Here is a 27,641-nt window from a genome sequence, read left to right as displayed (position 1 = left end):
TGAGGTTCAAGTTCTGTTAGCTTCCTAATAAATCTGTGCTTGAAATCAGCAGTGATTGAGACTAATTTATTTTTTGCTTCGTTTCAGAAGCGGTAACACCTTCAGCCCAGGCAGCAGCAGCTAACAGTCTGGGGGGAGAATAACTTTTTAAATCACTCTAAAACAATCTCCACCCTAATGGCAACAGTTTGCCACATCACCATAGTATTTCCAGACATCAGTTTTCAGCATATGTATCTTTGTGTTATCAGTGAAAGCTAGAAAAGCACACACTTATACTTGGTTTACTGTTAAACAGAGACTATGTGAATGGCTAGAAAAATACAGGGAGTCTGCAATGGAGAGAAAGGAGCAGAACCCAGGACTTCCCAGTTCAAACTAGTTCCTTAACCACCAGTCCATTCTTCCTTTTTCTAGCACACTCAAAGAGATCTTTAAGCTTCTTTTGACTCACCAGCTTGCTGGAAAATCTGTTGTCTGTCGACATTAAAAAAAGAAAGATTAAGTGACACAAGCTAGTCTTCAGTTTACTCCATTTACAAGCTTTAAGTGATTGTACGCATCAAAGATTTCAAGATGCTTTGGACAGCAAACTAGTAAAGAAATTTTCTTTTTGTCTAAGGGGGGGGGAACAAACAAACAAATTACGCACTAAGAGAACCACTTGTCAAATGGCTAGGATAGTGCACTTTAAGTTACTGACTCCCCACAAACATCCAGTCTACTAAAAAATTCATAAAGAGACAGATGGCACAACAGCAGCTCTTTGCGGGAGAGCAGGGTTTAGCAGTGAACAAAGGACTTTGACTCCCTAGGACAAGAGAAGAGATCATTGTGGGTTTTGGAGGCTTGGAAGGGGGGATTGGAGCATGCAGGGAGCTGAGAAGGGCTGCATCTATCTGTGGCTCCTAGTTTCACCCCACAGCAGCAACAGATTTGAGACATTTATTCTACCTTGGCAGGCTTACAAGGAGTATGGAGAACAGAGTAGAACAAGAACAATTCAACTCTGCCATGTAGACTAAATCCTCCTTGCAGTAGAAACATGAAAAAACAAACACTCCTATTCAAGGATCTGAAACCACTTTCCACAGCTAGGTAATTGCTAACACTTTGCGTTAAGAGGGAAACTGAGGCATGGAGTTATGTGACTTGTTTAAAGCGACAGGGCAACTCAGTATCAGTGGGAATTTGATCCAGGCCTCTCCGTTCATGCTGTTCTGCCTCTAAGTGTTAGGAAATATCCTTGTGTTACCCAGTGGTTTTTGGGATCAGCCTGGAAGGGAGACTGAAGGGATAAAGTCCTTTTTTTAGATAGCTGAGATTAAGAGAAAAGAAGAAGAAAAAGGAAAAAAAAAACCAACAAAAAACCAACCAAACCAGGATAGCCAGAAGTCTGCACTTATTTCAAGCTAGATCCTTCAGAATGAAAGGTAATCTATGCCCTTTTGTCTTTTTTAGGGAGAGGGAACTGGGGGGGGAGGGGGGGGGGAGCGAACCACAAGACGACATAAAGCCCAGTCCTATTAATGTGGACATCTCACACAGAGCACTTTAACACACAGCATGGACACTATAGGGGCATAGTCAGAATGTTTAAGCCTGGCAACAGCTGTCTTTCCTGAAGAGAGTTTTAGTGCTTGTGAAATGTGCCAGCCAGCCAGCCTGGAAGAGTTCAGTCCTCTGTTTATCTATACAGCAGGTAGGGCATGAGTAACAGCAGGGAAGAAAATCTCTATCCGTGCCGCCCCATTTCTGCATTGAAGGGATGGACCCCTATGGCACAAGAATGTAATCCAGTCTCTTCTGCTTCTTTATAGAGATGCTAACAAGTGTGCCAGCTGCGTTCATGCTTTGGGGTTTTTCTTTAAAAATAATAATAATAATAAAAGCTTAAACATTTACAGCATGTGTCAGCTGACCAGTATTGTAGTTCACTACCTACTGAAACCACTGTGCCAAGTGCTCAGCTGGTGCAAGTCAATGTAGCACTGCTGACCCAGCTGCAGATCTGGCCCCATGCCTCCACCCACTGGTTAGTGCATGTCTCAACCCAAGGTAATATTCCACACAACCCAGCAGTTCACTCAAATCCCATTCATCACTACAGCCACCGCCCCAGTAACAACTGCAATAAATACAAAGTGGTAACAAAACACATTAGATTCTTTACAGGACAATTAGGAAGAGTTTAGGTTAACAGTAGGAGGAATTGAACCCAGGATCTCAGATTCTTAAAGCATCTGAGCTAAATGACCTCATTCCATCAGCTCAAAGACAGCAGAGGACTCAAGAGCCTCCACACAGCAAAACCATAAAGACAGCCAGCTACACACAGCACAGAGCTTATGCTCACATTTTGCAGCGGTGTTCCAAGCAATTTCCCCCGTAGTAACAAAAGTCTGTCCCATGCCAGTTGCATTGCATTGTTTAATTGAATTAAGATGTTTCATTTAAATTACATAGAAATTTCTTTTGACTATTTACCTCTTATTAGAAGGAAAAAAAAAAAGCAAATAAACTGTTCAACTGAAAAAGTCACTCAGTTCTTCCCCAGTACCCTGGAGGCTTCAATTAGATGACAGCTTTAGTAAACTAGGTAAAGCACTAAGAGTAACAAGTGCACAAAATAACCTGCTCTAAAGAGCTTAAATCTTCAAGAAACACAAAGAATTTAAAAAAAAATAAATAAAAAGATCATTCCCACTTGATGAATGGGCAATTTATATCCAAAACTATACAACTCACCTAAAATGAGAGAGAAAATCTGCAGTAAAATGAGGAATTAAATTCATTTGCAGAATCCACAACATCTTAATCATAAGACCAAGTTTCTTTTTATTTGCATAACTGGGGTGGGAAAGATAGCAAACTAAATAATTGTAATATAGGCATGACAAAATACAGCTTTCATTTGGGAAGTATCATCTTCAAAAGGACAAGCTTCCACCCTTCCATCTGAAAGCCACCCCAACCCATCCACTTCATATCCCTGTCTACGATTTCAACAAAGAAGGAAATGTTAGTATGCAAAGTTCACACTAATTTCTAGGAACTACAAGGAATGTTAAGAACCACCACTTCAGCCATGAGAAAAAGAAACAAAAAACATTTACATTTCTGAAGCCTCATAAACCTACCAATTCCACAGGTACTAACTTCAAAACTATGCAGGAAGACAGGATAAAAAGAAATTAAGATCACTGGGAATCCACCAGTGCTATGATCCACCATGGGAACACACTAGAACCAATTCAGCTCTGATGAATTTTGATCTTTTAAGCAAAGTCAAAGCTTGCTCTAGCATTTTGAGAAGTGACCGTGGCTTGTGTTGTCTAAAAAACTTGGAGTGCATATTTTGCAAATGCTTCTGGACTAAACATCTATCATGTAATCTCCCGTATATGTTCAGGTGGTCCTTTCAGTCCTATGCTCCAGCGGAGTTGTCTGTTTCTGCTTTTTGATGCCTTCAATAGCAGCATTGCAGGATTTGAGCTCTATCATTACTGTTACAACAGAGGCAGCATTCTGAAGTCAGATTCTGATCTGAGTTACAGTGGAATTCTGACTCAGAACATTGCAGGAACCTAAATATTCTAATGTATCCTACAGATATTTGTCGGTGGGAGAGGGTACACAGTAAATTTCAGCAAAGAAGCTGCCTTTCACATAGAAAAGTGCTAGTTTCCAAGAGTGAACGGAAAAATAACTACAAGATCCTTAGGATCTAAATCTAGTCCCCAGAGCAAAGGTCACAGCAGAAATGTTTTATTCAGCGTAAGAACTTTTGGAATTCATTCAAGAAGAAGAAAAAACCCAACAACAACAACATGGCTGACATTTTTTTCCCACTGAACTATTTCTTCCTTTTTAAACAGGGATACAAGTTTCCATGATTTGGCAACCACCAATGAATTGTGCCTCCCTACAGCAATAAATAGGTAAACCAACACAATAGTCTAAGCATCAGTCTCTGGAAGCATAAAAAGCAAGGAAGCAGGGAGAGAAACAAATAAAGGGGAAAACACTGCTGATGGAGTTATGTTCATTTGCAGCAAGTTAGTAGTCCCTGAACTCAGCTAAATTTGGTGCATGTTTAAGCTCAGTGCAACATTGGATGGCAGGTTATAACCTGAACCAATGTGAATGCTTCATTAGTCTCGTGAGGTTTGTAGGATGCATCTATAGCATGGTCAGAAGTGTGCAGTCATAGCACAGACAGGCATACCAGATGCAGCCACTTAGTTAGCTCAGGCAAAAAAGAAAAACAATAAACAATAAAGTTGCAGTAGCACAGATATCAGTGTGTATCTCTACCCAGCAGCAATGCCTCTCCTTGCTTTTTCACCACCCTTAGAGGTACCCAAAGTAATTAATTTAACCTGTGCCCACTCACGATAAGAGTATTCCTCTGAGTACCATACAGAGCTTGCTTCATCTTGGACTCTAAACCCCTCTACCTTGCAGCTCTTTTGCTGTTGAGGGAACCTGCTTGCCATGCACGGGTTGCTCGTACAGTAAAGCGGTTTAGAGATTAGTAACATGGTGCCCTCCCGAATCCTTTCTACTTGAGTAGGCCACTGCCTTTGTGGGAATTGCAAATCAAACACAGAACTTGCTAGACCTAAGCCATACACAGCTCAACCTAAAACTGGGTTCCATCTCTGCTCTCACACCTTATGACAGTCACCTACTACAGCTTTGAAAGATGTTGGTCTTTTCTATGCTGTACAATCAAACCATGTTTTAACCATGTAGGTCCACACACACAGCTGGCATTACAATGCAGCTGGCAGCTCCTGAGTGCCAGCCACAATTGTCTCACACACTTTTGTGGCAGGAGCAATGCATATTAATTAACCTAGGCTCAAAGGGAGAACCTAGCACCTTCAGACAACAAAGTTCTTCTCTGGCCTCCATTTTCCTTCTATTCTAAATGCAAAGCTCTAGTCCTGTTTCACTTCACATGCACTGTTTAGACATGGCTCTGCATAACACAAATGTATTTTTGTAATCCCTTCTCTTTCTGTTTTACTTCCCCCCCCCAACTTCTCTAGAGACATGCTAGAATGTAGCATGTCATTGTCACGTGAAAATTTTTTACATTTACCTATCATTTCAAGCCATGAAAACACACCTTCATTCCAATTATTATTTGTTTTTAAAGAAAACCTGTAGTTCATTTTGAACTGAGAAAAAAACCACCATGAAGCCAACACTGAACCGAAAATCTTACCATATTTATTGTCCTGCATTATTGCAGATGGTTACAAGCTGCATTTCAGAAATTATATTCCACTTGCTACCAAGTTCTTAAGCATAGATGTTTTCTTCTAAAGAAGCCATATAAAGACCCCCTAAATAAATAAGAACACTGCTGCCCAGATTCCCAAGCTAGTTCAGAACAGACATGACTCTCCAGCAGAGTTTTCTGCTTGTTTGAAAGACAGAAAGATTAGCCCCATTGAATGTAGCTTGGGAGAGCGGACTGTTTAGTTAAACTCCTAAGTAGTTGTACTTACTGCTGTGGAAATGTCTGAGGATGACAGACTAGACAATGAATTCTTCTGTGCACAGACATGTACAGCATAACTTTGTTGTTATATTTGCATTACATGTTGTTGATTAAGATGTAGTACAAAGGATTATTCCTTACTCCTCAAACCTTGTTTAACTGGGTAAAATGGTGGAATAGAAATAACTGCACAGAAGAGGGAGTCATTTGCTAGATGCTGCACTACTAATTAGCGGTAGAACAAGAAAAAAGATTTAGCTTCAAGTTTAGCTTCTATTCACCACGCTGTTCATTAAACCATGCCACCTCCAGACAGCAGTGCAGATTGGTAATCATTTCTTTCCTCTGTGGCCTAAATCTGATTTAGTGACTGCCTTTAAAAACCAAGTGACAACAGCTTTATCGGGCTGTACCCCTTATTTCTCTCATCTGCCTTATTATTACCCCTACTGAACTCCAGATTTCACTTGCAATTTTGAGACACACACACACAGATGAAAGGGAAGAACTGACACTCAACAAGAAACTGCCAGACTGAACCTAGAGGATGCTTCTACACAAACAGAATACCTATAGGCAGAATGCCTATTGCTGTTAGCAGGGGAGTTACGAATAGAAGTTCTAGGCTTAGAGCAAGTTAGGAAAGCTTAGGACTCCTTGACCATGCAGATGACTTGTGAGGCGTATTTTACACACAGTTGTTAAAAAGAATAACCCTGTTCTTTCTAATAGTTTCACTTCCACTGCATTTTACATCAACAAATCTCAAATCCCCACAGCAAGCATCAGAATCTTCATTTTGCGTAAGAATGGACAGCTTGCTCAAGATGACAAATACAGTTAGTGGTAGGAACTACCCCCTTCATGGTCTTGACTCATAGGCTAATACACTGCCTTATGTCATGCTGCTTCTCCATCAGTCAGGCAAGTTTCAGAAAATTCAGACTTCAGATTGGAAAGCTCCCAAATGCAGATTCATACCAAACATCAACACAGCCAAAAATAAGCTAGAATTTTCATAGAAAAGGTCAAGATGGCATATCTAGGACCTCTGCTTCTAGTCAGGAAACTGCCCCTCACACCCACACAAACAGCCAGTTTGCTGGAATTTCCAACTTCGGCCCCAACCACAACTGTAAGTACAATATTAAAAGGGAAAACCATGGGGTAAAGGGAGTGGAAGAATCCCATCACATCGTCGAAGTTCCAAAATTATTTAGATTAACTCTGTGATGAAAAAAATGAAGGAAATAATTGTAGATCTTTATTCAAACCAGCTTGACCATTCTGAATGCCAAAACAAAATTCACAAGAAATACTATGACAAATATTGCTTATTAGAATGTAAATAGAACATGCCAGACACAGAGACATAAAAACTGAATCCACAATCAATCCACTTCAGCATCAGCTCTCCACTGGGCCCTTGTACCAGCTGCTTCAGGGAAAAGAAACTCTTTAAACAGTTACTATAGAATAATGGGGGGCGGGGGGGAAGGTTTCTTCCTGACTTTTCCTTATTTACTGTTCTCCTTCTGGAGATCTTGGTTGTGTACTTCTTTTTGAAACAGCTCTGTCTTCTTATTTTTCGTTTTTGAATCTTGCTGAACTCCACATCTCAAACAACACTCCGAGTCAGTGAGTTCCACACGCTAGTTTTCGAAGTCTCCACAAATACTCACAATTTTTAATGTGCCAGTTCATGATTTAACGAACTGCTGCTGTCCCCACTTATGTTATTTACCTAGAAACTGGCAAGCAGAACCTAGACCTAGATCTGGAACTGAGTAATATATGAAGCTGCTGTTTTACATAAAATTGCTCACAATCCACAAACTGTCAGTTTTAATCCTACCTAGCATGTTGCACTTCTGCTTTTACCCTTTCCTTCCTCCCCACATTTCTACAAAAATACTGTTATTTTGTTAAAGAATATTATTGAAGCTGCCAGGTTGCTCAAAGCTTTATCTGTCTCAGTAATCCAGTTGGATCATATCCCGCGTGAACAGAAAATATTCCAGATACATACATGGAATATTTGGTCACAATGAAAATGATACACAGAGAACTTAATTTACAAAATAAACATCAACAATTTTGTCAATGCAAGCCCAGATGGACTAAAGCTAACCAGCTCTTAGGCTGGCATTTTTCTAAAGAATCACGAAGCACAGACATCCCCAACTGGCAGACACTGACAGATAACCATCAAGAAAGATCATCAGCCACCTCAAAGCATACACAACAATTTGGCGTTGCTTTTGTGGGAAAATGAGGATTTGCTTCCTACCTGTCAATGATCACGGGGTCAGACGGAGTCTCATTTCTGTTGCCGCAACTTTTCTTCTCACAGCACCGACTAGAAAGAGAAAGAAAACCAAAATTAAAGAATTACTGGGACAGTTGATAGCAAAGCAACCAGCTAAAAGTCTTGTCTGCAAACCTTCAGGACTCAATATATGCCTAGAAAAGTGACTGAGAAAATTTTGGCTAGGCTTTCCGGAAGGGAGAAGAACTAAGGGAATTGGGTGCCCAAATCCTGGTTGATTCCAGCTGGAGTTTCCACTTGGCTCCCCGCAGCCTTTTTTGAAATTCCCAGCCAAAAGTGAACAGCAATATGGTCACACTTTAGACTAAGGCGCTATTTATAAAGGCTTAATAAATGATTAGCAGATGTCATAATGACATTACAGGCATGAGTATCATGTGTTATGTATGGTTAAAAGTCCATCAAAAGGTGTTAGAACTGACTATAAGCAACCTATTGATTTGTTATATTCTAATAACTGATTTGTTGATTATTAAATATCTAGCAACCCCTATGTTTCACACATCCACAGAAAACTTCAATGCTATAGTAGCACCAATGAAAAAAACAGAAACTGAACATACTTAAATCCTACTAAGGATCTGAAGAGATATTTTCTCAGGTTGGCATTTCATCTGTAAATTCCTTTGCAATTGTTTTAGTGACGATAAGCCGTTAAGATTAAGCATGTATTTATACACATTTTATATTGTGTGGCCACCAACATGATTGTATGGAAATCAGAACTCTCTCTGATGAGCTCACAACACAAAATAAATATATTTATCTGACTTGGTAAGAAAATGTGAGATAATGCTGTTGCCCTCAGGAGCTTGCAGTAAGGTTCATATTGCAGAATGATATCCGTGTTATGTCCACATCTATGCATGTGTGCACGCACACATACGCAAAGACGACTCTGTGTGTGTATATATGTATGTGTGCACGCATGCACGGATGTATACATATATATACAGGTATATCAGGAGATGATACAGAAGAACACAACCTACACTCAGGAACTACTTGATGTTCTTCACTCCCAGCAAATTAAACTTTCTTCAGGAAAGAAGAACAGAACCACTGCATTTCCTTTTCCCATTTTTAATAATAATTTAAAAAAAAAAGAAAAAAGAATCGACAGGTCGTTATTTGATTTCCACTGATATACTCATTGACATGGGTGATGCCCCTTGCATATACGCCAGCTGAGTACCAAAAGCTTAACAGACTTTAAACAGTCCTTGTTCTGAAATTCTCAATTTTAAAAATTGGTAGCAACACAGAAGTCTGTTAGAAGATTTAAGCTGTCTTGATGCTCAGATAGTTTGTTCCAACCAAAGCTAACATGGAGGGGGAGGATGGAGGCATCCAAAACTTTAAGTAGACTATATCAGAAGTCCCATATGCCTCAGAAGTCACCAGATCAGATTCTGCCTTAAGTTACACAAATGCCTTTCCAAGTTATGTTTTTCACATTCTGCTGAGGTTGTTCAAATTTATACATAGGGAATCAAGAAATCATTTAGGTTTTTGCACAGTGGTATAATAGGTGCTGAAGACATTTGCAAAATTCTCAAGTCAGTCTGAATTCCATGGTTTTCCAACTGGGGAGCAATTCCAAGCAGAGGAATTTAAAAAAATTAAATAAAATGCTGAATTCACTGAAGGCAGTACAAAATATGAAAGAGTAGCTTTTTTTCTTGCACTGCCTAATATTCAATTATAAATACCTAAAATAAGCATTTAGACAAAAAACCTCTTTCAGATATGAAAAATTTCAAATGCATGCGTTTTCTCCTTAAGTTACAGTGTGTGCCAGGAACTTCCCACTTGCAAGCTGAAATTGCCCAGCAAGATGAGATACAACTAGCAGATCTATTTGAATAGCAGCTCTAACTGTTTCAACGTTTCTACATTCCCTTTTCCTCAAACCTGCACTTATTCATCGATGCTAGTCCTTTTAAAATAAAAGGATACACTAAATATTTAAAAATCCCTGGGGCAGACCCTCTAGTTGCTGTAAATTGTCATAGCTCCATCGACTTCAGTGAAGCTATGGTAATTCACGCTAGCTAAGAATATCCTCACTCCCTCCTTCTCCCAACTTTGTTTTAAGTGCATCTTTTATGCATTTCACTGCCTAATGATTGTTTATAAAGAATTGCATATTTTTGTACTAAAAGCCAAGATGCGAGATATTTTCTAAAGGAAAAAAAAAAAGCCAAAACCCCTCACTCAACAGAATATAAATTTGGCATGTATTTCTGACATGTCCAATATAACAATGCATTGGAAATAACACTAGGAATAAATGGTTTACATTGCTGGTTTACATGCCGCTATAATAAAACAACAAAAGGAACTCAATTTTTAAAATAGTTTTGTAGTGTTTTGTTGTTGGGTTGCTTTTTTTTTTTTTACATCTAGCTAAAACAGCAGTCATTTCCTCTCTTTGCAATAATACTAAATGAGATATCCTTTAGTTGTGTAACTTATGCAGATGGTCATAAAAAATATTTCTGATTGCGCTACACAACAGTAACGTTCAAGCAGAACACACTAGCAGCACCTCCATCACACCTCATCAGCTCGTATACTCCTCCCAGAGAGGTTGCCATTTCTTGGCATAGTAAGTATTTTAGAATGAATTATGCGAGATTGGAGTACAACGTGGCTAGGTTCTGAAATAAGCGCATCTTGTTTTATTTTAGTTTGTACAATTATCACAGTAAAGAACTTTACCTTTGTAATACTTAAAAATTTTCCTCCTAAAACTTCGGGTTACAGCTGAAGTTCTCCAAATATTTTACAAATATCACACTCGGGTAACAGATTTTTGTTACAGCGCTAGATTTTTTTCCCTTTGACCATAATACTTTTTGAGCCCAAACATATATGAAAAAATGTCGATTAGGGAAAACAGTCACTCACTTCCAGTGAATGACTAGTTCACTAGTAAATCGGAGTGCTTTTAAAGACTGAGAATGTTTCAGCCCAGCGTTTTAGCAAAAGTACCTCTCAAATCTTTAAATCCCTGTCTCCAGGTATTTCTTCACAGTATCCAAACACTAACATTTCCACTGGGTTTGTTTTACAAGTGCTGTCTGTAATAGAATTGACTTGTTCCAATTTATGTCAATGGCAAAAATCCCAAACTCTGGTGGCCCAGGATCAAGCCTACAATATTCTCTTAAAGCAAATTATTGGCATGACTTCACCAACATTTACACTTCTGCTACAATGTTGTGCTAGGAACATACCTTTAGAGATGCTCATTTGCTTAAAACAAGAATACCAAGGCCTAAGACTTCTATTTTCTACACCTTTTCTTATTATACTTTCCCCTCTAACTAGATCTACATGGGAAAAATAATGGTTTACATTATGAACAGTTCTGAAAAAAAAACTAAAAACAAACAGAAAACAAAAAGCTACCACAGACAACACCAGATCTACAAACTGAATACTCCAGAAGGCTCATGTCAAAGGCAAACTTGCATCCTTTCCCTCCTCACACTTGACTAAAATGGTTTTAAAATTCAGCCCTCAACTTCCCTCCCCTCACCCCCCCACCAAAAAAAAAAAAAAAAAAAATCTGTCTCTAATTTCAAACTCAAATAAGCTCACAGCATGGTGGCCTTTGTTTTGTTTTCTTCTCTCCAACTCCTCCCTGCAATTGCATAACAAAAGTGTCTAAATTCACACCATCTGGCCGATAAAGACACAGGCCCCAGTGGCCGCCTGGCCCAGCTGATTAGAGCTCCTGTCTAGTCTGAGCCTTGTGGCGAAAGTCACAGCTGTGGGGCTTGCTTGCACTCAATACAACTCTGTTATTAGCCAGCTGTAGGCCCTGAGACTACTTCTGTTCAAATTATACCACCTTTTAACCCTCTGAGCATTGAGGGCATGGGGGGTTGCTGGCAGCAGCATAACAACTAGTTTCCTCTTAGTCGATAATTGGAAGAAAAAGAGGAGAAAAAAGTTATTCCAGGAGAGGAGACTGTTTACCTTGATTTCCAACCACTGGGGGGAAAGACTATGTATTTAAGATAGACCCACCTAATAGGAACAGTTCCCATTAGGCCGCAATAACCCAAATGAAAAATTTCAGATCTGCTAATAAATAAACAGAGCCTCTCACTGAAAGCACTAATTATTGAGAGTTGAGAGTTAACTTTCAATTGGTATGACAGATTGTTGTAGCCGTATCAATATTTAGACAACTTTCCTGCTAAGTATGCATCTGTCACTGTCTGAGTGGAAGATGCGGAGTTTTGGATGCACTTGTCTCTACACAGCAAGAATATCTGCGTGTGTGATTACATACAAAAAAATACCAAAAAAGCACCTACTTTCAACTAGCAAGAATCGGAAGAAGAGGAGCAGAAAGACAGGCAGACCCTTCTTTTTAAAAACAGTAAGCATCAATTTGGACAGCAGAGTGGGTACAGTGCATTAAATTTTTATATACTGTTACTAATGCAAACTAAACTAGGGGCTTTAAAAATTGATGCTGCCACTTAAGCAGCACACAATGAGGAAGATTTGATTATTGTACTTAAAAGAAATAAAATAAAATGTCAAGTTTAACTAGAGTTGGATCCGTTCCCTTGGCATTATTCAAAGTGATATGTGTAATGCCTCTTCAGAATACGCAGCATCCTGTTCAGAGATACTTTAGAAAAACACGACATTTAAAATCAAATGTCTTGATTAGGTTACAGAGTGCTTTTGATTTCATTCACTAATCTGTGTTTTACATGGAAAGGACGTCCCTGAGTTGTAATTCTTCCTTGGCTAATCTATGAAGCAGGAGAGCTCAGTATAATCGGAGTAACGGTTTACATTTGTAGAACGCTACCTTAAATCAAGCACAAAATATGTTTACAGGCATCAGTGGAGGCCAGGTATATAAAAGCTGAACAGAGCATCTGATACTATAAAGGCATGGAGAGGAAGCAGGGGAAAAAGCCAAATTAATTTTATTTTAAAGAAGTACATTTGGATGGGAAGGTGCTGGTGTTTGTGGAAATATTTTAACTTCTAAAATAGAACTGCACTCTATAAAGGAAGAGTGGAGAAAGATTAAGTACGCTGTTATTTTGTTACCACAAACCAGGACCCAACTGCATAGCAACACAAAGATTTTTCTTCTCTAATGTTCACCTAGTTATAGTGAAGACTTTCAACAATATGGTTAGCATATATATTTAAATATGTATGCAAGTTCTAGATGTGCCAGAAAGTAACATATATACCTTTGATCTTTGCTACTACATCTACAGGTCCTCGTAAAGCGCACCATATGCGTCTCTCATACATGATATACGCTGTGTTTGTGCATACGTATGTGGATGTTGGTCAAAAGTAACAGTGCTCATTTTCTTAATGAGAGCAAAGCACAACAGATAAACGCTATACATTTACTTGATTCTCATTATATTTAAAAAGTAATGGAATAGTTGATGTAATTGTTAAGTACTGAAACTGAGACTTTCCCTTGACAAGAAATCTGTCCAAATAAGCTGCTTACTACTATATTAACTTAAAAGGCTACTTTAAAAAAAAAAAAAAAAATCAAGTAGCAAACTGCAACATAGAATCTTAGAGGTCTTTTCCAACCTCAATGATTCTATGATTAAAAGAAGCAACGTTCAGTCCAACAGCTTAACCCCCTCCCACTAATACAATAAATCACAAACTGCGTTTAATAAAGGTCAAGATTGGTTTTGCCTTTCATTTTATGAAAGAACATTCTATGCACAATTTAACACATTTTAATATAAGAACATTGACTGTTTGCATTGCTATATGTATTGAAAAAAATTTAGTTACACGAGAACAGGAAAAGTAATAATGTACCATGGAAGCATGATGTACATACATACGGTACATGTAACTTCAGACTTACACAAATGTTATTAAAAACATCCTCAACTCATTTTACCCTCTAATTTATAACTTTACATGCTAAAAATAGTGTCTTTTTTAATTAAAAGGTGGAAGTCCCCTAAATATTACTTACATGGTATAGAAAAGAAGGATTTGTGTTTTGGTTTGAGGGGTTTCTTTTTTGGTTGGGGTAGAAATAAGCAAAATTAAAGAACATTAATGATGATAATTTAATTAAGAAAATTAAAATGTTTCACCAGAGAAAATTACATGAAGAACGCCTTTTAGTTTCCAGGTAAAAATCTGTAAGTTAAACTGCTCATTCTCAAGAGGTGAACAGGGATTTTGTAAGAAATAAGCATATGAAAAGTCTTGATTTAAACACCACATACAAAGGCCTAGTCTAAACAAAAATAGCGCAGCTCAGACTGTGGACCTGGGGTTGCTAAATCTCTTGCAGTAAAAAAAAAAAACCCAACCAAAACCAACAACAACAAAACAAAAAACACCAAAAAAATCCAAATATCTGTATGGAACTCAAATATTATCTACATGTAAAAAGAAAGTCTTCCTACACAAAGAATCTGACTCAACAACAAAACAAACAAACAAAATCAAACTCTTCCTACCTACAACTTCATTGGAAAGACCATTTTGGCATCTATGGAAACAAACTTAAAAAATGATATGCCGTTAATAAAGTCATCTTACCTGCACATGACTTCATGGGTAAGCAAAACTCTGCACATTTCAGGATTCTTGTTCTGTCCTTCGTAAGTTATGGGCTACAAAAATTAAGAAAAGGCGTAAGCCAGTAGTGTCAAGGGGTTACTTATTTGTCATAATATTCAGATCTGAGGTGAAGGCCTTTTACCATTGCTCACCATTGCTTGCAAATAAATACCTTCCCCCAAAGCCTTTATGAGCAGGGAAAGCAGCTTATACATAAATATTGATAAAAAGTGGATAAAAACCTACAATCCGTAGAGGAAGAAAGAGACTTAAGAGCATTACTTTTCAATTGCCCTCAAAAATAAGGTCTGCAATACAGATGAAGAAGAGACAAAAATGAACCAGAGAAGAAAAAACATGCAGGGCAACATTAAGAAAAAAGGAAGGATGAGGCAGGACAGGATAGCACGGCACATGTTAGCTATGCTCACCTGCTTAGTGACTGAATCGATGAGTCTAACATACAGATCCTGTTCAGTCCTGACACCTAGAGCAAGAGAGAAGAGTAATAAGTAATGCTGTTACATGCATCTTTCCCTAAACATCAGAACAAAACCATTTAGTGGTTTTGTTATTATTAAACATCCTCAGAAAGACCATTTAGTTTTGTTTCCTCCAGCGTGTTTCCCAAGCCCATCCACACCAGGTAAACTTCAGAGCCCATCCCTACACTGAAGGGGCATCATGCAAGGGAATTTCTGTGTATTTTAGAAGTGACAGTGACAGCACCTACAAACCTTGCCTCACTGTACAACCTACAGAAGGTGACTGGAAAGGGGACTCACCATTGCTATAAAGGAGTTGGAGTTTGTAATGCGTGCCGTTGTTCGTCTTTTCATTGCCTTGCTCCTGAAAGAGAGAATTTAAAAAAAAAAAAAAAATCTTCCAGAACTTACACTTGGCACATTTAAAATGCAAAAGCTGATAATCATGATGGAAGTGACAACAAAAGTTCATTAAAATTCTGAGAGGTGAATCCACTGATTGGGATATATTAACCTTCCGAATGACCCAGGACAAACTACAAAATACTGCTGACATCTTTTCCTGTAGGAGTTCAAGAACTTCTTTTCCTCTCTTATTTGCTATTATGCTCTCAACTTTTTCAAGGCAATACACTGAGATGAATTTTTACATCTCAAGTCAGTTAATATAAAGCAGATTGATCATGGGAAAGCTCAGTGGGTTTTGTTTTTAATGTGTTCATTACTTTGCAGTAGTGTTATTTTGAGTCACATATAGCAAATAAATTGATATTTACTTCCTGAAGGTTGTGTTACGGGGATGTTTCTTGCATGTTTTTTTACTGTAATATCCTAGAAGATAATTATTTATGAGCATCCTTCATAATTTAAAAAAATCTTGTCCATGACTAAGAAAATAATAATTCTAAAAACAACGTGAAGTGGTCAACACATAGATTTAAAATCCAAAAGCAAATGCTTTTCAAGTCCTGCCATGGACTTTAGAGTGTTAAGATAATACATATAATCAAGCTCAACAGATAATATGACATATTACAGGTCAGATTCCGCTTCTGTTAGGGTACTAATAAAACTTGGCAGATCTGGTAGGTACAAAAAAAAAAAAAAAGCACACTTGTCCCCCATTAATTTTTTTATTCTATTTTTAGTGGGTGTATGAAATTCCCATTGTATTCCCGATACAGCAGAGGCTCGCAAGCCTTTTTAACTACAGCAGCACGCAGGGGACAACAGCTCTACCAAAGCACCTGAACCCTTGACCAAGAGCTGGTTGTATTTTGTTAGGGACAACAGATATTAAAAGTTAGCAGCTCAACGGGGCAGAAGAAAAGATCAAATTTGGAGAGGAAAAGAGGAAGAAGAAAGATAACAAGCCTTACTTTATCATTTTCTACAAAGTCCACAAAAGCTGTCCTCTCTATTTCCACGGGCTGCCCCTGTCTGTCGTAGAGAGCCAGAACAAAGTGAAAGAAATTGGATTTCCTCAAGTTGGAGGGTGGCTGCTTTTCAAAGTGAGCTCTGGACAAAGCTACTCCGCTGTGGAGGAAACATACAGGATAGGGTGTGGGGGGAGAGACAAAGACATTACCAGGTTGTGCAGTAGTAACAGCAAAACAACAACAGAAAAGGCAGAACACATTCGGAGAAGCGCCGGGAATCGTCCACCTTGTGCGAGTGCCGCACTAGGTTACGAGCGGTCACTTGTCATCACCGACTCCGACCTTGGCGCTTTCCCATCGCCGCGGGCACGCACAGCGGCTCCGCTCTCAGAGCGGGACGGCAGGGAGGGCTGGAAGCGGCTGCGGCCGAACACGGCGCCGGGGCGGGGGGGGAAGGGGCGATGCCGAAGTTTGAAGCTGTCACTGTAACGCTCGTTTCGGCTTGGCCCCGGTGTCTTTATAGTTAGGCTCTAAGGACAAGAATAATTTACAGACCCCGGATGTTAAGAGATCGGTTCTTGCTAAATGCAGTAAGCGTTTTACTTCCTCCTCTACCTATTTTCTTCTCTCCTGTCACACTCATTTCTGGGATGCAACACGGAGGGTGGGAAGTAGATGCAACATATCAGAGAGTCTGGAAGTGCTATCTGTACATCATCCCAGCACCGCTCACTTTTCCTGTAGGAGAAGACAAGCGACCTTAAAACATTTCCTACAAGCGGACTGTCAACTTCAGGGCACCTACGTTTTAGGTAAAAGACAACTAGGTTCAAGCACAGCATCCACTTTCCTCAGTGGCGAAGTTTGTCAATGTAGTCTTTAGTCACTGACCTATTTGAACCGATGCCTGCATTTTCAATTTCTGATCTAAATTGAAAGAGTTTAGATACAGGTTAACTAGCTCTAGCCCAAATCTTGTCTCTGACTGCAGAAAACGTGGTGATGTTTCCCACACATTTCCCGGCTTGGAACGATTCAAACGCTCTTGCGTATCCACAAAAACTGCAGCTACATTTCTTAATGAAATTAGTTGTAGCTCCCTCTCCCTAATGCTGATTTCTACCTACTGCAGAGAAAATAAGTGCACATGAGCACCTCCATATTACTTAATAGACAGATTAAGTCTATCTGTCAGACAAATTAGGAGTCAGAACAGCTTCGGTTTTCAGTCCCCAAAATAGCTCCACTGCACTGGCCAAAGTATTTGACTCCCTCGGAGAACTACAGATGTTTCCCTGCGTTTTCCATTGCCAAATAGGTACAGTGTGAACTCACCGCATCTGCCACAACTGCACCTAGTTTGGGGCTTCCTCTCACTCTGCATGCAAGAACTCGGATTTCTTGGTTTGTTACGGATCTCTGAAAAAACCTGGCGATGCCACCACCTAGCACAATGCGACTGCATCTCCACCGCTCCCGCGAATTAGAGGCTTCTTAGGAGCCCTTTCCTTTTACTTTCGGTTTCCCCAGGAATAAACCTCTCCCCCCCCCCCCCATCGTATTTATTAAACCGTCTATCGACATTCATAAAACTCTGGTAACTCCTCCCATAGTGCTTGGAAAACCTTGCTCACGGATCAGGCCGTGGGTGGGGGCATAGATGTACTTATTTCTATAACGTCCCTGTTTCATTTGAAGTCCCATCTGCCCTTCACCTTGTCTCTATATTAAATAAACCCCAACTTATTCCCGGGACCAATTTAGCCTTCCCGAACGCTACTACTTTTTTTTTCTTTTTTTTAAAAAGTTATCCAGAGAGCGGGGGGGGGGGGGGGGGGGGAGTATTTTACCTAAAAGGCTTTTTCATCGTCTTACCCCTAACGGGAAGACACTGGAATAACGGTCCTGTGCCGACTTGGCTGGGAAGAGAAAATAAATGGGGGGGAAGCTACCCTGCCCAAACAAGTATAAAACAAACAGACAAGCCCCCAGTTCGGTGTGTTTACTAGCGTTTCCCATCAGCAGAGACCTTTCGCACACGCAGGCAGGTGCTACACACGAGCAAGCGTGAGGTTTGAAGGTGGGCAGCGCAGGAAGCCTGCGGGCTCCGGGCTCCGCGCTGCAGCCGCGGCACTGCCAAACCGCCGGCACGTCTTCCCTTCCTGCAAACTCCCCTTCCTACTCGAAACCACGCTTTGCTCACTGCTTGCTTGTTTTAGTCAGCTAACAGCCTTGAATCCACGGGTTAAGATTTCCCCAATGCCTACGGTAGCTACACAGCCACTTGAATTAAGTAAAACAAAATGGGCCGGGGGGGGGGGGGGGGGGGGGGGGGGAGATCTACATTTAAGTTAATTCTAACTTGGTCCACTCCTATTCGGTTGTCTGGCCCAGAAAGCGGGAAGGAGTAGTTTGTATCGCTAGGTACGACCAGTCCACCCCCCGTCCACCCCCCCACCTCCCTTGCAGAAAAAGAAAGAATGATCCGATCTCTCTGTCATCTGATCCCCGCACTGGATTTTAGGACTCTTGATGCTCTCCGATTTTGGAGCCCTTCTCCCTAACTCTAGCTGTACTACCTTGAATTTTCACTGACTAGAGGAGACCGGGAGGAGGGAGGGGGACAGAAAGGGAGAAAATAAATTTAGTATCAAATGCGAACAACAACAGGGAGTAAAGAAAAGGCTTGCTTTAAAAAAAAAAAAAAAAAAAGCGGGGGAAGAGTGGGGGAGAAATAGCCACGGTTACCTTTGTGCTGCTACGTTTGCATCCACAACCCCAACGTTTCTGACCCAGGACCTGACGGAATCCATTTCAGAACCTAGAGATTTATCTTTCAGAATTGGTCCTCTTCCTAAAGTATCTTGAATCCCAAACATTTAAAAAGTCTATTCCAACTAGCAACAGTTTCCTTTTGGGGGATAAGGGAGGAGAAAAGAAGAAAAAAAAAAAAAAAAAAAGACGCAGCCTTTGAAATTGACACACACAAATCCCAGGAAAGTGGAGAAGTTCAGCTTTAAAACCAACTTCTGCTTTTAAACGCTACGTGTTTTTAATGCCTTCAAATAGGGAAAAAAGTTTTTCCTCTTGCAAAGTAAAAGTTACGCTGATTCAGTCTTGCCTGGTATCATCATCCTTCAAACGCAGGAGAGGAAACGGCATCCAGAAACTGATCGCTGTTAACAAGGATCACCTGTTTCTCAACAGACACAGGGAGAAGGATTGATTGCTGCCTAATCCAGGGGAGGAAAAAAAAAAAAAAAAAAAAAAGAAGCGGGGTAAATTGTAAAAGAAAGGAAGAAATGGAGCTAAAGAGAGTCTGATTACACACTACGCCCGGGAAGAGACGATCCTTCCCAAACTGGTCACCATGAATGGGTTACAGCAACGGGAGGAAACATACCGGGAAGGGGGAGGCGCCTGCTCCCAAATAAGGGGTTCTATTTGCATAGCCTCACCCGATTGGAGGGCTGCGGGCAACCCTGCAGCCCCTGTGCGTTTGCCTCAGCTCCCGGCTCCAAACCACCACCCGCGGGGCGGGGGCGGCGAAGCCGCGGTTAGCCGACTGCTGGCGGGGAGAAGGCACGGACCGGCGTCCGGCCCCGGCACCGCGCTAACCCCGCTCCAGCGGGAGCCCAGGCAGGCTAGCTTTTAATTTAACGTCATAGCCTGTCAGCCCCACACCAAACGGTCCTGCCACATAACAATTAAACTGTGCTAAAAGCCGCAATCTCTGTAAGTCTGTCCCACACCGTCATAACAAAGCAATCGCACAGGTAGTTGGCTGGTTTGCTTTCAGGCGCGGTATTTAAAAAACAAGCGCTCAGAAGGAACGAAATGGGTCGCGGTCGCAATGCCTGCGGGGGCTTTGTGTGCAGAGGCTGCCTGCACGAGCAAGAGCGAGTGAGACTCCAACGCACCCAGAAGACCCCGAAGTTCTCACTACAGGCGGGCTGTCAGGTCTAGCCTTAAAACTTTTTATTACAGCCTATGTAGGCAAAATTTCCCGTTGAAGGAAGTCGGAGCTCTCCCCAGCCCAGCCCGCTGTGAACCAGGACGATACCTGCGTCTGCACTTTTATTTTTTTTTTTTTAAAACCATTCTGCCTTGGTGATACTTTCCTCCTGGCCCTTTTGTATTCTGATCTGTGTATAGATCTGCCTCTGAAATCTATATAACACCAACGCGAAAACAGATTTCAAGACAATGAATGCAAATCTGTGCTCAGAGACCATCTGCCAGATGAGGGAATCAGATGTTCGGTAGTTAAAGGGACAGCGCAAGGATTTCCTTGACTCATTATGTGCAGCTCCTCTCTTTAACCTGCTTTATTTTTTTTTTTTTTTTAAATCGGGAGAGAAATATAATTTCCATTTCAGAATAAATCCTAACTCCTTCCATCCACGTTCAGCTGCATTTCAAAAAGCCACCTTTCTATTAAATGCTAGATTATTTTCATGGAGTTTCGTACAGTTCTCTCGGAAAAAAAAAAAATCGCGAATTAAAATATTCCCATAAAACTTTCATAAAAATGCATCCTTAATTCAGGCACGATTGAGGGCAAAGCCGGGACTCCGAATTATTCTGTCTACGTAAGTGACAGACATGGTATCAGATGAACTAATACATCTCACACAATCTTTGTTCAAGGAAATTTACCATGCTAACCCACCTCCCCCAGTTGATAAATATGCAGTAAGTGATTTCGCCAGGTTAGCAAAAGGCGAGGCTGGCGTTATTTTAACGTTAAAGAAAAGCAACAGCAGTTTGATGGCGTTGTAGAGTGGAGGCCAACCTTTCAAGATATGATCTAGCATCACTGAGATGCAATTTCTCAATCTAAAAAACCCCAATCCAACCAAACAGGGTAAGATATTCAAACAAACAAAAAAAAAAAAGTGAGAAAACAAGATCGTACGATGTAAATGTACAGGTGATGGTAAGGCGTATTATGGTGATTTTTTTTTGACCATTTCGCAATAGGCATGGGTACATTTCCTCGAATAAAAGCCCTCTCATTGTACTAAGATAATTTTTGGCAATGCCACTCTGACCGTTTCTGCATTTATTCTTAAACCTGGGGCAGGGACGGAAGGGGAGGGGGTGGAATTCCCACTTGATCTAACCTTGGCCGATGTATTCATAAGGGGAAAGTGTTTCCTAATAACCGAAGTCTCTCGCTTCTAGCGATAAAGCCCAGTCTGTCCCTGTAACGCGTTAAAGGGAGTCCGGTCGGATCCAACCCAGATGCTTATTCGGTTCCAGCCTAGTGGCTTAAGAAACCCCCGTGCGCGGCCGGGCGCGCACGGCGGGACCGTGCCAGCTTCAGGAACAATGGGGACTCGTGTGCCGTGGCCCCCGGGGAGCCTTGCTTTTAGGGATTCATAGCGGGTCAGAGGGCAGCGGCGCAGGTCAGAGGAGATGCACTCTTTTCGCCCCAAACAGCTGCCACCAGAATTTTGCACTTCAGGGACAAATGCACGGAGCCTTCCCCTCTTGCCCCAGCGGGGGCTGCTCGCCGTGGGGCGCCCTCCCCACGCCGCGCCCGCGGGGGGGAGAGCTTTGTGAGCGCTGGGGAAGCGCTGCGCCGCAGGTCCGCCGCGGGCGGCACAGCCCCGCGCCTGGCCGTCTCATCGACTCCTGGAAGAGGAAGCGCTTTCAGGGGGAGAATTTTCTCCCCCCAGCTAAGTTTCCCTCCTTCGCAGTGTATCTTAAAAGGACAGGAGTTCTTAAATACTTCTGGAATTACAAACTCCTGATGTGGAGCACTTGGTTTAAGTACAGTTTGAGAAAAGCCCATCTCTCACACTCTTCTGATGTAAATTCACTGAGTAAAAGCAGCATTTATACTAGCGCAACCGCCGCTTAATTTTGGTTTGCACTTCAGAGGTTTCTGCGGTTCGGCTAGGAGAGTCGGTTCCACCGGCAGGTAAATGGCACCATGTAACTCCGAGAGGGATGAGCGCGTTGGCTTGGGAAAATACCCTGCAAGGTGACCTGACGAGGACACCTCGGTAAAGAGAAGGAAGCCCCCAGCAGCTTATCTTCCATATCGCACTTGCACCCAGTTCTAATTACAATTTAGAGGCATAAATAAGAGCACGCCAACGGCTTGGGGAAACGGTTCCGCAGAGCCAAGCGGCGCTGAGAGTGAAAACGACTCGAAATCAGCAGCGGCGAAGAGTCGCGGGGCGGCTGCCGCGCACGAACCGAGCGCGCCGCGGAGCCGCCCCGGGGCGGGGAAGGGCGTCGGGCCGCGCACCCCCTGCGCCTCCCGGGGGCCGGGGCTCCCGCCCGCCCCAGCGCCGCTCTGCGCACAGCCCCGCGCCCCCACAACTTTCACACGCGACGCGACGCGCGGCTTTCATTCTCGGGAACCGCTTGAAGCGATTTTCTTTCTCGTGCTAAAAAGAAGAAAAAAAAAAAAGCAACCGGTTCGGTGAGCGCTGATGATTTCCTTCTGGAGGAAGAGCTATTCCCCTCAGGACTGCCACACTCGTTCCCACATGCCGGGGTCAAAATGACAGGTGAGGCAGTTTTGACGTGGTAAAGCGAGATGCTCGTCTTTGTTAGCAGGTTTTTAACAACGTCGTTTTATACACCAGAGTCAACTTTCACGACTCGACACATCTCAGAAACTCCCAGCAGGAAGAACCATATATATTGAAGATAATACTTACGTCCTTTAAAAGCATAACCTTAAAACTACTATTGTTTCCTCTCACGTTTAAGGAGAAAATGCCAATAAGAAAGTTAAACTACGCCTAAAGACGACGCTTCGCAGGAAGCATTTCATTCTTGTTCCTATTAATTTGTGAGAATTCACCATCCTTCAGGTGTCTCAAGGGAACGAATCGTAGGTTAAAATTATCAATGTCAGAACGGAGAAGGATAACTAATCTTTCCCTCTTTATCCAACAATCTCACTAGAAGGTTCGTTTTTCTGGTACACCTGTACCAGAAAAATAAATGTGCCTGTTACAAATGTTCCTTTAAGCTGTTAACAGCTTAAAGTTTTAAGTCATTCGCAATGCAAGTGATTCGCGTTCAAGCACACATCAATCACGTTTTTGGCAATATAACGGTATTTGACAAACAAAGAAGTCCCCGAAAATAACTTTCAAGAGCCTAACATAAGCATAAACAAAGTATTTACTTGCACTGGATACCCTGCAACAGAAACGTAGCTACAAGAAACAGGACCAGGCTGTGTTCAGGCTCGTGTAATGAGAAGTGTGTGGAGGGTAGTCGCAGCACTACGCACAGAACTGGATGGGAAGTCTACTCCGACTGATGCAAGACTACTCTTGATTTACAAGACCTCCGATTTAACGGAAATAAGAACGTACATAGCTTAAGGGGAAAAAAGCTTCTTAAAACGTTTTTAAATGAGAGGTTTTAAGCAGTTCAGGTGCATGCAACTAAATCATGAAAGCAAATCAAGCTCTTAAATGTGAATGGAAAATGCAAAACAAGGACTTAAGCACTAAAGTGCTTTTGATTATATTTATTATAAGCCCGGTTTTATATAATCAACATACAGGTTCTCTCAGAAAAGAACTCCCCCATTTGACTGCTGGAAAAAGTTTAACCCCCAAGTAGAAAATAATCGATCCTCTTCACACACACACCCCCCGCCCCTCCCATGCCATTAGCAAATAACCAGAAACATGGTTTTATAGCTGTAAAGCCATGAGCTATATCTGGTCTCTCCCTCTTTCTCTCCCCCTTCCCTCTTGCATCACAAAGGCACTATTTACTGGAGGCAACTCTCCACACTGATCAGCGCTTACAAAATGTGCAAGTTTCAGAGATTCTACTGATCACATTTATAAGCAGTGAACAAAGGAATGCTTTCAAACTTACAAATGCATAAGTAAACATTTAATAACTTCTTCTCCACCTCATCTTTCCCAAAAGAGAGAAAATACTGTATCCATCAGATCCTCTTCTCAGTCTCCCATTCATTCCGATAAGTAGGTGCTTTTTTTCACTAGAACAGAAAAAACACATCTGCTAGGTTTGATATCCAACCTCTTTTTTTTTTTTTTAAAGATACTTTTACTGCCTTTTGCCTAGCATGGTTTTTGGAACATGTTAGCAAATAATATTTTACCATCGGGAGCGTATGTTCCATTTTATTTTATAATGCAGATTTTGAGAAGTCTTAGTGCTGAAGTTTGTTTTTCTAACCACATGGAGGTTTGAAGCAACAAGCACATTCAGGAAAAATACTTTAAGTGGGTGTATATTTGTGCTGGGATCCTCTCTCTCATTTTGCAGTTTATGGAAAGCAATCAAGGTCAGCTTTTCAATATGTCTTTGTATATAAACTATCTAAAATATTCACCAGGAAGAGAAGTTTAGGTTATCATAGCCTTTCTAGTTCCAGGTACACACTTATGACCCAACTCCAGCTGTCAGAGTCTCCACAAGCAAGTGGATAAGTGCAGACATACTAGAGAGCAGAATTAATTTCATTCATTAACATATGAACCAAATAAAAAGTGATCCTCAGTATTACAAACATTCTTATACTGGCACTTAACCTATATTAGTCACTAGAGTGGTCTTACAAGAATTACTTGACAATATACACATGCTTAAGCTCATGCTTAAACATCTGTACAGTGAGGGCCTAATTTTTATTTCTTGACTCAACTCAAAGCAGCTCTGTCATAAACAGGTGTCTAACTTTAATTACATGAACAGTCACTCTGACATGATGCCACAGGGACACTTTGTCTGCTTAAAGGTCAGCAAACCTTAAGCATCTTGCTAGATAAAAACTTGATTTTTAAAGTGTTTAAAAATGTAAGAATTGTGAATACCTGTAAGTTTTAGTTCTTTCATTTAGCACAGCCTAACATTTAAATTTGGACACTTAAGTTACGGTAATACAAAACTGATGCAAACTAGTATTGTAGCAGGAATATGCAAATTGCATTTAATTCCAAATTTGCCAGTTTTGCCTCTGATTAATGGGGGGGGCACATACCTAATGTATATCTTGTCGCACTGTTTTGATTGGCTGAAAGAACAGCCTCCAGCTAGGGCTAGCTACCTAGGAAAGCTTCAGCTTCCAAAGTTCTGTCATTTTCCAGGCATATACATACATATATATGCATATATACACACACACCCCCCAGAGTCTTCTCAAAGAAGTATTTGTTTCGATAAAGAAAGTATACTGATTTTCATCCTCACATAACTCAGATAATCGAGTAAGTAGACCCACCTCAGGCTTTCCACTAATCTTTCAGTGTCAGGATAAATCCAGAACTTCACCACATACAAAAATATAGAAAGTTACAGGGTTTGGTTCAAAGCCTAGTACATTGTTGGAAACATTGTGACTTCAACAGGGGTTGGATCAGACCAATTTTATGGTATTGAGGGGTCATTATAAGCTCGATTATAGCATTTGGTTTTCTTATTTTAAGATTTTTTCTAGTTAAGTCTCAGTGTTCGTAGAACTTTCAAGGTACTTGCAGAGACAAACTCACCTAATACATGCAGTATTATTGTATGATAGGCTGAGAAGCTGAAGCACCAAAAAAGTCACAGTACACAAGAATAAGGGTCCAACATGCTCATCACCTACAAGGCCGTCTTTCACTTACTGGACCATTTTTCCAATACACAGGAGTCCATAACAACTAGAAGAGTGCCCAGGTCACGTAACACATGCACTAAGAACCTTGGTTAGTATGGGCTCAGGGAAGACTATGGAGACAGCCTACTTTATGCTGCTCAAGGACACGGATATATTGCTGATGCAGGCTATTTTCAACCTAGAGTTACATAAATTAGTGCAAACCAATTCTGAAAGTGGCACTGAGCTCTGTGGTTTAAAAATAAAAACAGGTTATATTACTAAGGGCTGCAATTACAGGCTTCTTCAAGGAGGAACTAGCTTTAATCATTCTGTATAACACAGAAGCTCACTTATCAAGATTCTGAATCCCTGACTGGAGTTTATTGGTGCAACCATAATACAAATTATTAGGATTAGGAAAACATCTCTTGGGGATGGTCAATAATCAAAACATCTGCCTCCTGCAAAGTTTCCTGTGCCTTCTTTTAAAGCATCGGGTGCTGGAAGCTAAGATATAATACACAACAAGCCTAATCTAATCTGACTATTCCTACGTTCTTTCCATAAGGCAAGAAAGAGGTGGTTAAAAGCTCCGTATATCATAATTAGAGCTTTACAACCTTGGAGAGACAGTTCTGTTCTTCTCTGAAGTACATTAAATAACCTGAAGAAGTTGGGGTTTGTTGGTTTTTTGGGGTTTTTTTGGTGGAACAGAACAATTAACACACCTAACTTCATAAAGCCAACTGGACTTTTACCTCAGCACATGGCATTTCAAAAGCTGCCAAATTACACAACCAGATTCTGATCCTGCAAACATTTGCGCTTGTATTACAAGCAGTGAAGCTGATAGTATGTAACACCAACTGCTCTCAACAGATCTTTCCAAGGTTAGGGTCCCATAACTAGTAAAATCCTGAGCTTTTGTCTTTGAGAGTTTAAGTCATTAGGATCTAGTTTAGTCTAAACATTATCTTCTAGGAGGTGAGAAATCCACCCAGAGTTTTATGCCTTCTGTGCTATTTAATTATAGCTTACCATTTGAACTGTTTCTTTCATCACTGATTTTAAGTATTCATAGGCAGGCTAAACATCAATGCTTTGAAATTTACACACACCTAAATGGTTCTGCTACTTAAAAGGGTTTGATCACCCTGGTTGTAACAGCATCACATTTCTATCAGCAGTATCAGTTAGGTAGGGAAAAGTAATATATTTTACTAAATAACCTGATACTATTGCAATATTTCAAGAGCATTGCTACTAATTTTTTTTTAATTAAAAAAGCTGTACCATGTGCCCGCCCAACCCAGCTAAGCTACTACAACAGAAAGATAAAGAAAAAAACCCAGTTTGCTAGCTTTGTGCCTCTGACAGACATAGTGTAAATTCATTTATTTAGTAGGTTTTACAGTAAATCTGTACATAACAATCTTAGATGTGGCTCCTCAAGCACATTTTCTGTAACCAGAAACTAGGAGCAGCAAAACTGGAACCTGAGGATGGAGAAAGAAATCTGTACACACCTGTAGAAGATGATGGGCCCAAGACTGATTGGCAGTATTATGCCTGGGCAAGCAGTTAAGTCTCTTCTAATAGTGTTCAGGAGAAAATTCCAAACTCCATTAATATATGGCATGAGAAGTAGATCTCTTTCTACAAGCTTTAGGATTTAAGTTGGTTTAATTTAAGAAATCAAGCTAAGGGCATCAAATTAGAATTAGCTGAT

At 40.8% G+C, this 27,641-nt stretch overlaps 1 protein-coding gene across 1 annotated transcript in view; it reads right to left on the bottom strand.

Annotated features, from left to right (window-relative positions):
- Window positions 1-19,575, bottom strand: part of EBF2 (EBF transcription factor 2) — a 144,527-nt gene extending 124,952 nt beyond the window's left edge. The window contains exons 1-6 of the mRNA XM_076358877.1: window positions 19,063-19,575; window positions 16,315-16,471; window positions 15,236-15,299; window positions 14,882-14,937; window positions 14,430-14,503; window positions 7,806-7,874 (exon numbers count right to left, since the gene is read on the bottom strand). Coding sequence (XP_076214992.1) covers window positions 7,806-7,874; window positions 14,430-14,503; window positions 14,882-14,937; window positions 15,236-15,299; window positions 16,315-16,471; window positions 19,063-19,193 — 551 coding nt within the window. The 5' untranslated portion in view covers window positions 19,194-19,575. The remainder of the gene's footprint in view (window positions 1-7,805; window positions 7,875-14,429; window positions 14,504-14,881; window positions 14,938-15,235; window positions 15,300-16,314; window positions 16,472-19,062) is intronic.
- Between the last annotated feature and the right edge of the window lie 8,066 nt (window positions 19,576-27,641).

Source organism: Aptenodytes patagonicus, chromosome 24, assembly GCF_965638725.1.
Source record: "Aptenodytes patagonicus chromosome 24, bAptPat1.pri.cur, whole genome shotgun sequence".
Taxonomy (NCBI): domain Eukaryota; kingdom Metazoa; phylum Chordata; class Aves; order Sphenisciformes; family Spheniscidae; genus Aptenodytes; species Aptenodytes patagonicus.
Note: the sequence above shows the minus strand (reverse complement) of the source record. Positions and strands in the feature narration are given on the sequence as shown.